This window comes from Muntiacus reevesi, chromosome 4 (assembly GCF_963930625.1).
Source record: "Muntiacus reevesi chromosome 4, mMunRee1.1, whole genome shotgun sequence".
In the NCBI taxonomy this organism is placed as follows: Eukaryota; Metazoa; Chordata; class Mammalia; order Artiodactyla; family Cervidae; genus Muntiacus; species Muntiacus reevesi.
Genome location: NC_089252.1, coordinates 66,029,475 through 66,047,576, shown reverse-complemented (window position 1 = coordinate 66,047,576; position 18,102 = coordinate 66,029,475). Strand labels below are relative to the sequence as shown.

Genomic DNA, 18,102 nt, shown 5'->3' with positions numbered 1-18,102 from the left:
GAAATGATAGACCTAAGGCCCATTATAAGCAATCCTGTATCTTTATGTCCTGATATGATAGGAAGTTCAACTTAACAGTATTATTCAGAAGTAATTTCAAGGAATTCTTTATTTTCAAAATGGTCTTCTATTAGTACATTAAAACAAACCACAGGTGACATCAATCTCTGGGGAAATTTTAACAAAAAATGAAGGGAAAAAGGAAGAAAAGAGAAAACAATCTTATTTCACAGCACTTAGAGCTGCCTGAGACTTATTTCTAATAGACTATGAAACACTGCTCGGAATTCAATGTTACAGTGCACGTGTATGCCAAAATATACTCTGATCTCCTCCCCCAAACCATGCGAACTTTGAAAAGGTTTCCCTTTGGACAGGGTAAAATAACATGGATCCTATTCTAAAATATGAGTGGGCAGGGGATATATTAAAATATTAAAAAATTTTTAAGTGAGAAAATTACAATCTGGAAGTTTGTTTTATAACTTTATTTACTGAAAGCCACTGAACTGTATAATTTGAAAGACCATATTTTACAGTATGTAAATTACTTCTCAAAAAAAAGTTTGTGCAGTGAAGTTAAAATAGTGCATAAAGGGAAACTGCTTATATTAGAAGTGTATGAGTGCTCAGCTGTGTCTGACTCTTTGCAGCCCTATGGACTACAGCCAGCCAGGCTTCTCTATCTGTGGGATTTTCCAGGCAAGAACACTGGAGTGGGCTGCCATTTCCACTTCCCAACCCAGGGATCAAACCCAGATCTCCTGAGTCTCCTGCACTGGCAGGTAGATTCTTTAGCACTGAACCACTACCTGGGAAGATTCCTTACATTAGAAGAGATGATCTCAAATGACTAATGATCTAGAAAAATTAAAGCAAAAACTGAGAAATAATAAAAAGAGATACCATGTTCTTAGATGACTCTCAGAAGTATTACGCTGCATGAAGTAAGTCAGACGTAAAGGGCCACCCCAAACTGTTTATTTCTATAACATGGCATTCCAGAAAAGAAACTCCCAGAGATAATATAGACAGAAATCAGATCTATGACTGCAAGTAATACAGTTTAAGGACAAGGCTGATTACAAAGGCAGAGGAAGAAACTTAAAATCCCACAACTATAGGATGCAATATGGTGCGAAGTACTGTTCTAAGTACTATTCTATCTGCATTAGTTCTATTTTTGGTGATAGTAACAATGGAAACAAATATGTACTCATCTTTCTGTGTTCCTACAATGTTCTATACCTTTACATGAATTAGCTAGGAAAATGAGTACGTCAAGGCTGTATATTGTCACCCTGCTTATTTAACTTATATGCAGAGTACATCATGAGAAACGCTGGGCTAGATGAACCACAAGCTGGAATCAAGATTGCTGGGAGAAATATCAACAACCTCAGATACGCAGATGACACCACCCTTATGGCAGAAAGTGAAGAAGAACTAAAGAGCCTCTTGATGAAAGTGAAAGAGGAGGGTGAAAAAGTTGGCTTAAAACTCAACATTCAGAAAACTAAGACCATGGCATCCAGTCCCATCACTTCATGGCAAATAGATGGGGAAACAGTGGAAACAGTGACAGACTTTATTTTTGGGGACTCCAAAATCACTGCAGATGGTGATTGCAGCCATGAAATTAAAAGACGCTTGCTCCTTGGAAGGAAAGTTATGACCAACCTAGATAGCATATTAAAAAGCAGAGACATTACTTTGTCAAGAGAGGTCCATTTAGTCAAGGCTATGATTTTTCCAGTAGTCATGTATGGATGTGAGAGTTGGACTATAAAGAAAGCTGAGAGCCAAAGAATTGATGCTTTTGAACTGTGGTGTTGGGGAAGACTCTTGAGAGTCCCTCGGACTGCAAGGAGATCCAACCAGTCTATCCTAAAGGAGATCAGTCCTGGGTGCTCATTGGAAGGACTGATGTTGAAGCTGAAACTCCAATACTTTGGCTACCTGATGCGGAGGGCTGACTCGTTTGAAAAGACCCTGATGCTGGGAAAGATTGAGGGCAGGAGGAGAAGGGGACAACAGAGGATAAGATGCTTGGATAGCATTATCGACACAATGGACATGGGTTTGGGTGGACTCCGGGAATTGGTGATGGACAGGGAGGCCTGGCATGTTGCAGCTCATGGGGTTGCAAAGGGTCAGACACGACTGAGCGACTGAACTGAACTGAAACCATATGAGGTAATTTTTTTTTTTTTTACTTTGCAAGAGAATTTCATTTTTGCTTTATATCCACTACAGTGTTTGAAACCTAAAGAAGTAAATTTTCTCCTCAAATGTGGACATGTATATAAGTATCACTTGTCTTTCATTTTATAACTGATGAAACAGACATGCAGGGGGTTTAAACAACTCCGAGTGATAGAACTAGAATTCAAAGAAAGAGGAAGAAGATTCAAGAAAAACAAACAGTGAAACAAACTATATTTGAAACTATAATCAAAGACAGCTTTCCAGAAATAAAAATTAACAATATACTGTGTTGAAAGGGTTTACCATTACCAGGAGTATCAACTTGGGGACATTTCTTAGGAAATCTATTAGATTTCAATGCTATATAGGCAAAAACTCATTATTTCTTCAGGAAAAAAAAAAAGATGTTTCTTATCAAACACATAAAATTAGGTTAACAGTAAGAAGCAAAATGATAACAGTACAACAATTTCAAAAATTTCAAGTAAAGAGCAAATGACCTACACCTTTCTATCTAGCCAAATTCTCACATATGAGACTGGTGATACCATGTATAAAAAAATGTGTAAATGACATTAAAATACAAAATACTATATATTAGTATATAAAATATATTACATACTTAATAATATGTAATACATAACAAAAGCCATATATGAAAACTACAGTGAATATATTCAATGGTGAAAGACAGAAGTTTTTCCTCTATGACCAGGAAAAAGGCAAGGATGCCTACTTTCACCAGCTCTATTAAACACAGTACTTAAGGCCTACCCAAAGCAATCAGACAAGAAAAATAAATAAAAGGAATCCAAACTGGTTGGAAATAAGTAAAATCACCCTTGTTCAGAGATATGATCTCATATGGAGAAAGTCCCCTCCACAAAACCTGCCAAAGCAAATAAATGAACTCAGCAGAACAGCAAGATACAAGTCAACACAGGAAAAATAAACAAATAAACCCCACTGCATTTCTATATACTAACAAATAGAAATGCAAGAAGGATATTACAAAAAATTTCCAATAGCATCAAAAAGAATAAAATTAAACTAATGAATTAAAAGATTTGTATGATGAAAACTGTAAAACACTGTTTAAAGAAAACAGAAATGGAAACACCCCATGATTATTCATGGACTGGAGGATGACAATACTAGCAAAGTGATCTACAGAGTCAATGTAATCCATATCAAAATCAGATGCTTTTTTTCTTTGCACCCTAAAATTCATATGGAATCTCAAGGAACCCCTAGTAGCCAGAGGAATCCTGAAAAAGAACAGAGGACAAACACCTCCTGATTTTAAAACTTACTACACAGCTAAAGTAATCAGTATGGTGCTGGCATGAAGACACATACATACTGATAGGTCAATGGAACAAAATAAAAAACTCACAAAGAGACTTTTGTATATATGGTCAAATGATTTTCAATAAGGGTGCCAAGTCTTTTCAATGGGGAACCACAGTCCCTTCAGTACAGTGCTGAGCAAACTCAACATCAATGTGCAAAATAATGAAGTTGGACCCTTACCTGCATATACAAAACCTAACTCAAATAGACCTAAATGTTAAATCTAAAACTGTAAAACTTTTAGAAGAAACTACAGGGCAACAGCTTCATGACATGGGGTCTGGCAGTACTCTCTTGGATAAGACACCAAAGGCACAGAAATAAAAAATCACAGACAAACTGGACTTCATGAAAAATTCAGTATTTGGTGACTCAAAAGGCAAGATCAACAGAGTGAAAAAGGCAAACTACAGAATGGGAGAAAACATTTGCAAATCATGTGTCTTATAAAGGATTAATATTTAAAATGTTTTGAGAACTCCTAAAACTCATCAATCTAAAACCAAACAATCCAATTCAAAAATGGGCAAGGAACTTGAGTAAACATTTCTCCAAAGATACACAAATGGCCATTAACCACATGAAAAGATGCTCAACATCACTGATTAGAAAAATGCAAATCAAAACTATAATGAGTTATTACCTCAAACCCATTAAGTAACAAAACAAACAATGTGTTCATGTGGACGTGAAGTAATTAGAAACCGTATGTACTGCTAGTAGGAATGTAAAATAGTACAGTTGCTACAGAAAACAATATGGTGGTTTCTCAAAAAACTGCAATAGAACACATGATCTGGCAACTTCACTTCTGGGTATATACCCAAAAGAACTGATAGCAAGGTCTTTAAGAGATATTTGTATACCCATGTTAGCTAAAACATGGAAGCAACCAAAGTGTCCATCGACAAATGAATGGATAAGCAAAAGGTGGTATATAGATACAATGGAATATTATTTTCAGCCATAAAAAAGGAAATTCTGACATATGCCACAGCATGGGTGAATCTCGAGGACATTACACTAAGTGAAATAAGCCAGTCACAAAGAGACAAAAACGTATGATTCCACTTATAGGAAATAGGGGGAAACCACTGCGGGAAATAGTCTGGTAATTCCCCCAATTCCACTCTTATGTATATATGGAAGAGAAATGAAAATATGTTTATGTCCACACAAAAACGAGTACACAAATGTCACTGGCAGTATTACCCATAATAGTTAATACCTGAAAACAATTCAATGTCCATCAGCTAATGGATTTTAAACATGTGGTATATATACAACGGGTTGAAAGGGAAATTATTACTCGCTCAATTGTGTCCAATTCTTCTGAGACCCCATGAACTGTAGCCCGCCAGGCTCCTCTGTCCATGGGATTCTCCAGGCAAGAATAGTGGCATGGGTTGCCATTCCCTTCTCCAGAGGATCTTCCCAACCTGGGGATCAAACCCAGGTCTCCTGTATTGGAGGCAGATTCTTTACAATCTGAGCCATCAGGGAAGCCATACAATAAAATTCAATGGGTTATTCAGCCACAAAAAAGAAATACTGATACATGTCAAAAATACCAAAGATTATGCTAAGTGAATGAATTTTTTATGTGGATTTTACCTACATGAAATGTCCAGAATAATAAGTCTTCAAACAGAAATTAAATTAAAGGAAGAAATAAGGAATGGCGAGGTTCAAGATTTCCTTAGGGGGTATAAAATGTTCTGCAAGTAAACAGAGGATACTAAAAGCCACTGAATTGTATACTTTAGAATGGTTGAAAGTGAATTTATGTCATGAATTTTGTCTCAATTTCTTAAATTTTTAAATGATGAAAGGTAATTAACATGCCAGTTAAGGTACTACTGCAATGGTTCAGACTCATGCTATTTTTAAAAGAATAAAAAATAAAAAAATAAAAAAAACATTTGAACAGTAACACTTTTGCATTTCATAAAAGCATGAAAAAATTTTAAACTATGACAAAACGTAAATGACAGTAATACCTTGGTGATGGTTTCTTTACATTAGTTTTTCTATGTTTCTATGTTTTTAAATTCCCAACAGATAGAATATATTATTTTAAAAATTTATTACAAAAGATTTCAAACATATAGAAGAGTAGAGAATAACAGCCATCCAGACCTCCAAATGCAAATAAAACACATTTGCTCTGGATGATTTTATTTAAAAAAAGTTTTTAACAGACACAGCTGAACCTCCCCCTTCATACTTCCTTCCTCAGTATCACTCACCCATACTCAAGAGTAACCACTATCATAAAGTTGGTATATATGATGGATAAATGCCTTATTTTTATACTTTCATTACAAATAAGTATAAACTGACAATATACAATATAGTCTGTACTATTTAAAATTACTGTATGTATTCTACCTCAATGTATTTTTCCACTTGGCATTATACTATCAAGATCCAGCCATACATATTGTCAAAATATATACTTAATATATGTTAAATACTACGTATTAGTTAAAAGACCTCAAAAGGTATAGCATGCATGTAATGGAAGTACCAGGAGAGGAAAGAAAGGAAAATAATACCTGAAACAATAACAATGACAACTGATAATTTCCCCTAAATAAAGTCAGAAGCCAAACTACAGATTCAGAAAGCTCAAATGTTAAGCAATAAATGCCAAAAGAACCAACCACATCTAGGCATATCTTTTTCAAACTACAGCAAATCAATGATAATGAAAAAACCCTAAAAGAAGCCAGAGGTAAAGACACCTTAACTCTAGAAGGACAAGGATAACAATCACATGACTTATCTTCAGAAATCATGCAAGGAAGACAAGATTAGAGTGAAATATTTAAGAACTGAGGAAAGGAAAAAAAAAAAAATCTAGAAATTTGGGCCTGGTGAAATTATCCTTCAAGACTTTCTCAGATAAATGAAAATTGAGGAAATTTGTTGACAGCAGACTTGTCTTGCAATAAATGCTAGAAGCTCTTTAACAAGAAGGAAAATAACATAGATCTGAATCTAAAGAAAGGAACAGCATCAAAGTCAGAATAAGTGAAGGGAAATTAAAAACTTTTAGTTTTCTTATTCTTTATTGATTCAACAGATAAGTTTATTGAAAACAATAATACCAACAATGTAATCTATTATTTATGTATTACATATGAATGTAATGACAGTAATGATACAAGGGACTAAAGGGAAGAATTAGGATTATTTTGTTACTATAAAGTACTCACAGTGCCTATAAAGTGGTACATGTAGAGTTCAGATATATTGCAGGTTTAGGTCCAGACCACTACAATAAACTGAATATTGTAGTAAAGCCAGTCATACAAATTTGTTTCCCGGGGCATATTAAAGATATGTTTACACTAAGCTGGAGTCTATTATGAGTTGCTGTTTAGTTGCTAAGTCATGTTTCTTTTGCGATACCATGTACTGTAGCCTGCCAGGCTCCTCTGTACATGGGATTTCCCACACAAGAATACTGGAGTGGGTTGCCATTTCCTTCTCCAGGAGATCTTCCTGACCCAGGGATCAAACCTGCAACTCCGCATTGGCACGTGGATTCTTTAGCACTGAGCCACCTGGAAAGTCCCCAATATTAAGAGTACATTATGTTTAATAAAACAACATGTAATATTTTAAAGAATACTTCATTGCTAAAAAACGCTAACCATCATCTGAACCTTTAGGGAGTTATAATCGTTTTGCCATGGTAACATCAAAAATCTGATTACAGATCACTATAACAAATATAATAATGAAATACTGTGAAAAATACTGAAGAGAAATACTGTGAAAAAACTGAGATACTGTGAGAAAAACCAAAATATGACAGGAAGTGAGCAAATTTCTAGTGCTGACACTCACTTGATGCAGGGTTGGCACAAACCTTCAATTTGTAAAAATGCAATATTTGTGAAGTGCATTAAAACAAGGTATGCCTGCATAGTATTCTTTGAAAGTGAACTTGAATCAGCTGTGTATGTCTGCTGCAAACTCCATGGCAACCACTATAAACAGTTTAAAAAAGCATAACTGATGTGCCAGAAACAGAGAGAAAGCAGAACACACGAAATGCACAGTTCAAACCACAAAAGGCAGAAAAAGAATAGAGAACAAAAGTGAAACAAGAACAAGAGTACCAAACAGAAAACTGTAACGTATGTGGTAAATATTAAACCAACTATAGTCAAGAATTACTTTGAATGTCAGTGGTCTAAATGCACAAATTAAAAAACAAATTGTCAGGGTGCATCAAAAACCAAGACCCAACTATACGCTGTCTATAAGAAACCCACTTTGAATATAAAGATACAGGGCCTTACCTGGTGGTCCAGTGGTTAAAAATTCACCTGTCAATGCAGGGGAAACAGGTTCAACCCCTGGTTTAGGAACTACGATCCAACTGAGCCCAAGTGCCACAACAACTGCTTGCCCATCCTAGATCTTGTGCTCTACAAGAAGTCCATGCACCACAACTAAAGAAAGCCCACATGCAGCAATGAAGAGTAGCATGTACCACAGTGGAGATCCAGTGCAGCCAAAAATGAATAATTTTTTTAAAGATTTAAAAAATTTTGAAGTATATATAAAGATACTTACATTCAGAGCACATCATGCAAAATGTTGGGCTGAATGAAGCACAAGTTGGAATCAAGATTGCCAGGAGAAATACCAATAACCTCAGATATGCAGATGACACCACCCTTATGGTAGAGAGAAAAGAACTAAAGAGCCTCTTGATGAAAGTGAAAGAGGAGAGTGAAAAAGCTGGCTTAAAACTCAACATTCAAAAAACTAAGATCATGGCATCCGGTCCCATCATTTCATGGCAAATAGATGGGAAAACAATGGAAACAGTGACAGACTTTATTTTCTTGGGCTCAAAAATCACTGCAGACGGTGACTGCAGCCATGAAATTAAGACGCTTGCTTCTTGGAAGAAAAGCTATGACCAACCTAGACAGCACATTAAAAAACAGAGACATTACTTTGCTGACAAAGGTCCATCTAGTCAAAGCTATGGTTTTTCCAGTAGTCATTATGGGTGTGAGAGTTGGACTATAAAGAAAGCTGAGCACTGAAGAATTGATGCTTTTGAACTGTGGTGTTGGAGAAGACTCCTGTGAGTCCCTTGGACTGCAAGGAGATCAAACCAGTCAATCCTAAAGGAAATCAATCCTAAGTATTAATTGGAAAAAATGATACTGAAGCTGAAGCTCCAATCCTTTGGCCACCTGATGCAAAGAACTGACTCACCAGAAAAAACCCTGATGCTGGGAAAGATTGAAGGCAGGAGCAGAAGGGGACGACAGAGGACAAGATGGTTGGATGGCGTCACCAACTCGATGAACATGAGTTTGAGTAAACTCTGGGAGCTGGTGATGGACAGGGAGGCCTGGTGTACTGCAGTCCATGGGGTTGCAGAGTTGGACATGATTGAGTGAACTGAACTGATAAAAATACATACAATAAAAGCCTACCTCAAAGCAAGGAAAGCTATCAGAGATCAAGAAGTGCATTATATAATGATAAATGGATCAATCTTCAAAGATAGCAAAACAATCCTTCAAGTGTACGTGTCTAACAACAGAGTGTCAAACTACATGAGGAAAAACCAAGAGCCACAAGCATAAATGGATAAAACCACTATCATAATTGGAGACTTAAAACCCTTTTCTCAGACAGATGGATCTAGCAGGTAGAAAATCAGTAAGGAGCTGAATCAGTAAGAAAATCAGTAAGAGCTAAAACTCAACACTACCACCAATCAACTGGATACTGGCTATGGTGGACATCTAAAGACACATTCATCCAGTAATAGAAGAATATATATTCTTCTCAAGCCAGCATGGAATATTCACCAAGATAAACAACATCTGGGCCATAAAACTCATCCTAACAAATTTAAAAGAATAAAAGTTATATAGTATGTATTCTCAGTCCATGATGGAATCAAACAAAAAAATCACTAACAGCAAAATAACTAGAAAGTCTCAAAATACATGGAGGTTAAACAACATACCTTTAAATAAGCACATTCAAATATAAAAAACCTCAAGAGAAATTTCAAAGCAGCGTTAAATAAAAACGGAAACACAACTGATCAAAATTTACGGGATGTAGCAAAAAGCAGTGCTAGTGTGGAAATTTATAGCACTGAATGTAAACAACAGAAAAGATAGATCTAAGATAATTATCTAAATTTCCACCTTAGGAACCTAGAAAAAGAAGGGCAATTTAAATCCAAAGAAAGCAGAATTAAAAACCAGGGCAGAAATCAATGAAACTGAAAACAGGAAATTTATAAAGAAAATCAATAAGACCAAAAAGTGGTTCTTTGAAAGCCGAACAAAAATCAATAAACCTCTAGGCCAGGCTAACTAAGAAAAAAAGAAGACACAAATACTAATATTAGAAATGGAAGAAGGAACATCATTACAGATCCCCTGGACATTCACTGAAAGGATAATAAAGAAATACACGAAACATCTCTATGTCCAAAAACTTGATAACCTAAATGAAATGAACCAATTTCTTGAAAAGACAAAATCTGCTAATACTCAAACAGAAAGAGAAAATCTGATTAGGTCTCTATTAAAGAAATGGAATAAATAAATAAATAATAACCTTCCAAAACAGGAAAGCACCAGGCCAAGGGGGAGTTCACTCATGAATTCTACCAAATGTATAAAAATAAATAAATAAAAATGACAACAATTCTCTGCAATCTCTTTCTGGAAACAGAAGCACAGGAAATACTTCCTAACTCATTCTACAAGGCCAATACTGAACCAATACTAAAACCAAAGACTTATATAAGAAAACTACAGACCATTATCTCTCTCATTAGATACAAAATACTCAACAAGATATTAGGAAATCAAGTCTAACAAGGTATGTTAAGAATTATATAGCATGATCAAGTGAGATTTATCCCAGGTATGAAATACTGGTTCAACATTTGAAAATAATGTATTCATGACATCAAAAGGTCAAAGAATTTACAAGGAGTTACAACTATATGTAACTATAATTGACCCTTGAACAAGTAATTACCTTGAACAGTGATTACCTCCTTGGCATAAAAAAAATCCACATATAACCTTATAGTAGGGCCCTTACATAATCCTTGGGTCCAGATCTATGGAGTCAACCAAACTGTGAAGTACTGTAGTATGTATTTAATAGAAAACTATATGCATAAATGGATATGCATAGTTCAAACCTGTGTTGTTCAAGGATCAATCATGTATCAGTAGAGAAAAAGCATTTGACAAAATCCAACATCCACTCATGATACTCTCTCAACAAACTATAAAGTAGATCTTCCTCAACTTGATAAATAAGATCTATCAAAAAAAAACCTATAACCAACACATTTAATAGTGAGAAACTCAAAGCTTTCCCACTAAGAAAAGGAACAAGGTGAGGATCATCTTACTACTCCTCTTCAAAATCATATTGGAAGTACTAGTTAATACAGCAAGACAAGAAAAAGAAACAGAAGGTGTACAGATAGGGAAAGAAGAAATAACTTTGCAACCATAAAATAATGCAAATTTCACACACAGAATTCAACACCCTAAGCCACTGAACCATACTTCAGCTTTCTTAAGTATTTTTGACCTCTCTCCCCACTAGTAAAGAAACAACAAAAAAATCAATAGCTTATTTTCCGATAGCCTCTTTTACTGGAGCTATGACTTATTTGTCATGAACAGTAACTGGTTTTTGCAAGCAACTATAATGACAACTTTCAGTAGAAAGTTTATGGGTATTAATGATAACAAAACATTAAGTGTTACTTACCCACAAGTAATATGTGAACTGAAGTGCAAAAATAGCAATGCCTTCGTTATCAAAGGATCCAGCTACTGACCGAGAAATGTAACCTGGTACAATAGCAATAAAGCAAGCAGCTAAAAGTCCTGCTCCTTGGTTCCAAAGTTCTCTGGTAAGCAGAAAAGTAGATATAGATGTAAGGCCGCTAAAAGTTGGTGCAAGGAACACACATACATCTCTTATGTGAACTGTTATGTTCAATGTATTTAAAATCCAATGGATAAGGCCAGCTGTTATCATCAACCCTGGGTAAACCTATGAAAAAAAAAAAAGGAAAATTTAATTACAAATATAAGGAGGTAGCTGAAAACACTAAGCTCTTTATTATTACATAATTAGGCTGAGAATAAGCTCTCACAACAGTTTGCCTTCTTTACCTACTACAAAATTAAATGTTCTTTTTCAACCGGACACAAAAAATTCTCATATGCAGAGACATAAATTTAAGCAAAAGAAGAAAGATCAGACTGAATGAAGGATTATAAGTGAAAAAATGTTTTAACAATGGAACACTGGGTAACTTTATAATTGTCCCCACTAACTCTTTCACTATAAACAGGGTTCTATCTGGCACATCCTTAAGTATGGGGCTTTAACAATTTTGTCCATACTTGTGTTTAAGGGATTGAGAAATAAACAGAAGATGAAAAAAAGTTATGTGCAGTTATTATTTAAGTGATATTTATAAAGGATTCCTTCCTCCCTTCAAGGTCAAGATCTGGAAAGTGAACAATTTTAGCTAGGATAAGGAGGACTAGTTAGTGAATTCAAATATAATATTTTGGAATTCCTTGAAGGTTGACATTTTTACACTTCTTAAAATACATAACAATGGAAAGTAAATAAACTAGAATAGGCCCAGTTAACAGCTGTACTCTTCAACCTCTCCCCAAAGGAGGAACATTTAAGATTCAACAAACAATAAACAGGACATTAATTCTGAGCTATTTGTGATTAAAATGTGTATTTACACTTTCATCGTTAGCTACATCCTAAAAGATTTTTTCTTTCTCCATCACTGAAACTACAAAGAATGTTATAAATTTACTTTCTGAGCCATACTATTGAAAATTGCAAACTTTCCATGGTCTTTAAACCCACTCCTTTGCTTTTTCTCCATAGCACTCATCACCACTTCACATAGTATTTATTGTACTTATCTACTTACTGTCTATTAAGTAAATACCCTTGGGGACTTTCCTGGTGATCCAGTGGTTAAGAGTTCCCACTTTCAATGCAGGGAGCATGGGTTCAATCCCTGGTTGGGCAACTAAGATCCCACATGCCGCACAGAATGTCCAAAAATAAATAAATAAATAAACACTCACAGAATACAAGCTCCAGAATAAGAAGAAAAATTTCCCCAGCATCCAAATAACAATGATAGGCATAAAATAGATGCGCAATATCTACTGAATGCATGGAAGGAGAGTGGGGTAAGGAAAGGGGAAAAGGTATGGTAATCATCACCATTCTTAAAAATTAAAATTTTGTTCCACTACATATACAATACCAGGCCCCAAGTGAACAGTTTTGCTGGAAATATTTTTTTTAATGGAAATAAATCTGAAAGTATCTAAATATGGTAGATTAAATTGACATACAAAATAATACATAGAAGTAGTAGATGAAAAGATCAAGGTATTCTAGACAAACAAAACCACTCAACAACAAAAAAAGCATGTTTAACCTTAAAAGAACAAGAACCTGGAAGGGAATCCTTTAGGTTCCAAACATAAAGAAGCATTTCAACCTAGGGACTGATGCCACAGAAGTCTTAAAAAAACAAACAAAAAACAAAACACTCGAGGCCCTAATATATACTTTAGGTACTTGAGGTGGTTGGGGGATAGTTATTGCTCACCACTGAGATTAAAGAAAAGGCCTAAATCCCAGCACAAACCCAGGGCCTGTTTATGAAACTAGATGAATTCTACCCATCCATCAAATCAAACAGTAAGCAACTTCTGCCTTACTTTCAAATCTTTCAGTAGAAACAAAACAATAACTCATTCACCACATGGGTGACGTATGGGTTCCACATTTATACATGGAAGCTCAGTCACTAAGTCATTTCCAACTCTTTGCAACCCCATGGAATGTAGCCCACCAGGCTCCTCTGTTCATGGCATTCTCCAGGCAAGAATACTGGAGTGGGTTGCCATCTGCTTCTCCAGGGGACCTTCCCAACCCAAGGATCCAACCCTTATCTCCTATACTGGCAGGAGGGTTCTTTACCACTGAGTCACCAGGGAAGCCCTCTCCACATTTATACCAACTTCACATATAAGAAACTTAGACTGAGAAACAACCTCTAAAAACAGTCCTAAACTTCTGAGGGCTCCAGCAAAAGAAAGTGAAAAAGATTATTGTAAGGATGGTCCCAAATACCAGGACAACAGGAATCTCAGAAAACCAGCCTTCACTGAGGGTGAATTCAAGATAAAAAGTTATAAACATACCAGGAAATAAACTATAGTAATCAAAGATTAGTACAATAAAAGACACGAGAGCATTCACAGCACAAGCAGTACAGATAACAGTCATCTACCACATCTTTCACCATTCAATACCTTTCTAATCAACCTCAGAGGCTATCATGACTATTCTTCTGTATCATTATCCTTATTTACAAAGATAAAAAGATGTCCCAGATAATAAATGTAACATCTCACTATCATGGAGAACATATTCCTTCCAAACGAAGAGGGAACATTTATAAAATTTGGTATTATCTTGGGGCCACAAATCATGTCTCAATAAATTTCAAAGGATTACAAAATTACAGAATTTGTTTTCTAACATTAATATATTTGAAGTAAAAAGCAAAATAAGATGATGAGGAAATTCTCTTATGTTTAAAAGTTAAATACAGTCCTAAGTAATTCATGAATCAGAGAAAATTATAACAGAAATTAAAATACATTTTGACTTGAATGATAATGAAAACACTACATATCACAACTTAAGCAATGTAGCTAAAACAGTGATCATGAGGCAATTTGGAGCTTCAAAACAATTAGTAACATAGAAAAGTTGAAAATTATTCAGCAAACTATATCAGGAAACTAGATAAAAATATCAAACTCAAGAAAGTAGGAGGAAGGAAACAAATGGAAGTTAACACAAGACAAATATTTAATAATCAACAAAGTTTCTTTATCTTAAAAAATCTACTAAAATTGATAAACCTCTGACAAAACTGATCAAGAAAAAATATTAAATGTATATGTTTCTCCAGTAGGTGCCTTGTCTTTCATTTTCTCTCAAACCATTCTTCTTACATCCCAAATCCTAAAAACATTTTCCTTTCTATCATCTTCTGGACATTATAATTTCCCATAAATTATGAACAGTACCTAATCTACCTAGAATAATTTGAGACAGATTTAGGACCTCAAAAATTAGAATTATCTGATTGTTCTACATTTCTATTTCCTTCCAAAATGTTTTTTTCAGTGAAGTTTCTATAGAACAAAACAAAAACACAAGTAACCTGAACTTAAGAGTGTGACAAGAGCTTCTCCTCCTAACCTCCACCACTTGTCAGAAATAATGGCTAGTATAACCCCAAAACAGGCTGGGAGGTGGGGGTGTGTGAAAAAGGGTATCAAGAAAAGAAATCTGACAAATTAAATAACAGATAATTAGCCACAGAAAATGTATCAGTTAACTATATAAAACTTTTAAGAATTGCCATCACCTTGGTGATGAATGATTTACTCAAATCACTGAAAAAGTTTAAGATTAACATGAGTAACTGCATATATACTTACAGTACCACCTACTATTCTTCCTAGTGGATACCATGCTCTTTCATCAAACCAATTTAAAAATTCATAAAACCCATGAGACGCAAGATGATGTGTTGATCTATAGTTAAACCTAGAGAAAATAGGAAAAAAAGAAATGTTATAAAACTTGGTTTACTAAAAAGAAATAGCTCTAGCTTTCTAATACTATACTTTATATTTAACTCTTTATACATAAATCTATGGCTATATAAATATATCTTTCCTAACAATTTTCCTCAAACCTGAACAACAGATTATTTTCTAAGAAATTGGCTTATACCTCTAAAAATAACTAAAAACAGAGCCCAGTCTCACCCCCAGAAACAATTCTACAAAACTAGTAATGATCAAATTAACATTTGGCCATTGCTTGGGGATCAGATGGTACATAGCTATGCATCTAAACAAAAAATGTGACGGTACATAAAATTTATCAAATCTTCAAAGATGTCAATGACTCTCAAATGATTAAAAACCACTAACAGAATACAGCACCAAAATGAGGCTTGTATATTTACTGCTTTCAATTCCTGCTTATTTAACTTATATGCAGAAGACAGCATGCAAAATGCTTGGCTGGATGAATCACAAGCTGGAATCAAGATTGCCAGGAGAAGTATCAACAACTTCAGATATGCAGATGACACCACTCTATTGGAAGAAAGTGAAGAGGAACTAAAAAGTCTCTTGATGAGAGTCAAAGAGGAGAGTGGGAAAAGCTGGCTTAAAACTCTACATTCAAAAAACTAACATCATGGCATATGGTCCCATGGCAAACAAACGGGGGAAAAGTGATTTCGGTGATGGATTTTATATCCTCAGGCTCCAAAATAACTGTGGATGGTGACTGCAGTCACAAAATTAAAAGATGCAAGCCTGCTCCTTGGAAAGAAAGCTATGACAAACCTAGACAGGTATTAAAAAAGCAGAGACAGTACTTTATTGATAAAGGTCTGTATGGTTAAAGCTATGGTTTTTCCAGGTGGTCAGGTATGAATGCATAGGAGAACTATAAAGAAGGCTGAGCATCAAAGAATTGGTGCTTTTGACTTGTGGTGCTAGAGAAGACTCTTGAGAGTCCCGTGGGATCAAATCAGACAATACTAAAGGAAATTAACCCTGAATATTTATTGGAAGCACAGACGTTGAAGCTCCAATTCCTTGGCCACCAGATGTGAACAACTGACTCATTGGAAAAGACTTTGATGCTGGGAAAGACTGAAAGCAAAAGGAGAAGGGTGGCAGAGAATGAGATGGTTACATAGCATTACCAACTCAATGCACATCAATGTGAGTAAATTCCAGGAGATAGTGAAGGACAAGGAAGCCTGGCATGCTGCAGTCCATAGGGTTGCAAAGAGTTTGGACACGAGTTAGCGACTGAACAACTATAACTCTAAAAATCACAGAAACAAAGAGTTAAGTTATAAATAATCACGAGAGATGAACAGTAACTGTACTGTGAAATAAGAACATGACCTTAACAAATGAGAATTTTGATCAATGAAAGACAAAATAACAAATAAGAAGAAATGAGATGGAAGAAGCCACAATCCAAACTGCAACCTGAAGTAACTGCAAACTATGGTGTGTGTGTGTACCTGTGTGCACGCCTGGGTGTTGGAAGGGTGAGAGCTGAAAAGGCTATATTCAGGATGGTTCATGTTTAATATAAAGTTGCTGAGGGAGGGAGAGAGGCAAGAGAAAATCCTCCATCAACCTCAGGGTAATGAGCAATAGGAACTACTAGGCAGGTGGATCCCCTTAGACGACCATTGCCAAGCAAGGAAGTGGGCCTCAGCGGTATCTCCAACACACATAGCCAAGTAATTCAAAGAGTGGAATGATGCTTTCCAGATGAATAGTAAATCTTCATATCCAAAATCAGCTTGATACATCCTTCCCAACAGCAAGTCACGACTTTCCAACACACGATCACTAGAAACAAAATGCTGTAATATTTTTAAGACAGACTTGATCTAATACAAAATAAGCACACCTCCAAAAATCAAACATGAGAAAAATAAGCAACATGAAAACTAAGCATCGAAATCAACTAATGGAAGAACTAATACCAACAGACATAAGAATAACTTCAGAAGTAAGATAAGCCACACAGCCTGAAAGGAAGTGTAACCAAGAAGTTTAGAGTACAAGTGTTAGAAACATACTGCCTGGGTTTGGATATCCTGCTTCCATACCTACTAGCTATATGACCTTGGCTGGGCAAATGACTTATACTCTCTGTGGTCTAGTTTCTTCCTCTGTTTAAACTAAAAAAAAAAAAAGGAAAAAAAACAAGGGAATAACAATTGTACCTCTGTCAATAAGGTGACTTTGATAAATAAACAATATTATGTCCCTAAAGCTCCCAGAGGCTACTGCTACTATTACTGTGAAATAAAGTAAGGTAAAAGCACTATTTGAGTTTTTGAATGTCAAATTAAAAATAAGCTAAATATTAAAAAGGTTAAAGATGCAAAGCAAATTAGTAACAAGACAAAAAGTGTCTTGAGAGGTGGCATTTGAAAAGATGGCACAGTAGGTGGTAGCAGTCTTCATACCCCCAATAAAAGATAACAGACAGCTATCCACAAAGGAAAATATTTACGGGAAGCTCAAGCAGAACTGAGATCCTACAGCGGCACGATGAAGCAAAGGATGGAGAGCAACCACACAGACGGAAGATCGCTAGGGTGACAGGCTTAGCTGAGACATCTAGAGACAACCAGGGTCAACGAAGGGTGGAGGCCATCAGTATCAGCCACGTGGCAGGTACCCCTGCACTCCCCGTGGTCTGCTCTGTGGTGGACCTAGGCAGGCTTTTTGACTGGGGACAAGAGCACCCATGAGAGCTTTCACAAAGGAGGACCCTGTAAGTGTTCATCAGAGCAGACCCCAGTGGCCTGCT

At 35.6% G+C, this 18,102-nt stretch overlaps 1 protein-coding gene across 1 annotated transcript in view; it reads right to left on the bottom strand.

Moving 5' to 3' along the window:
- Positions 1–18,102, bottom strand: part of STT3B (STT3 oligosaccharyltransferase complex catalytic subunit B) — a 100,189-nt gene that overhangs the window by 33,528 nt on the left and 48,559 nt on the right. Inside the window, exons 2-3 of the mRNA XM_065932924.1 lie at positions 15,174–15,282; positions 11,365–11,652 (exon numbers count right to left, since the gene is read on the bottom strand). Coding sequence (XP_065788996.1) covers positions 11,365–11,652; positions 15,174–15,282 — 397 coding nt within the window. The remainder of the gene's footprint in view (positions 1–11,364; positions 11,653–15,173; positions 15,283–18,102) is intronic.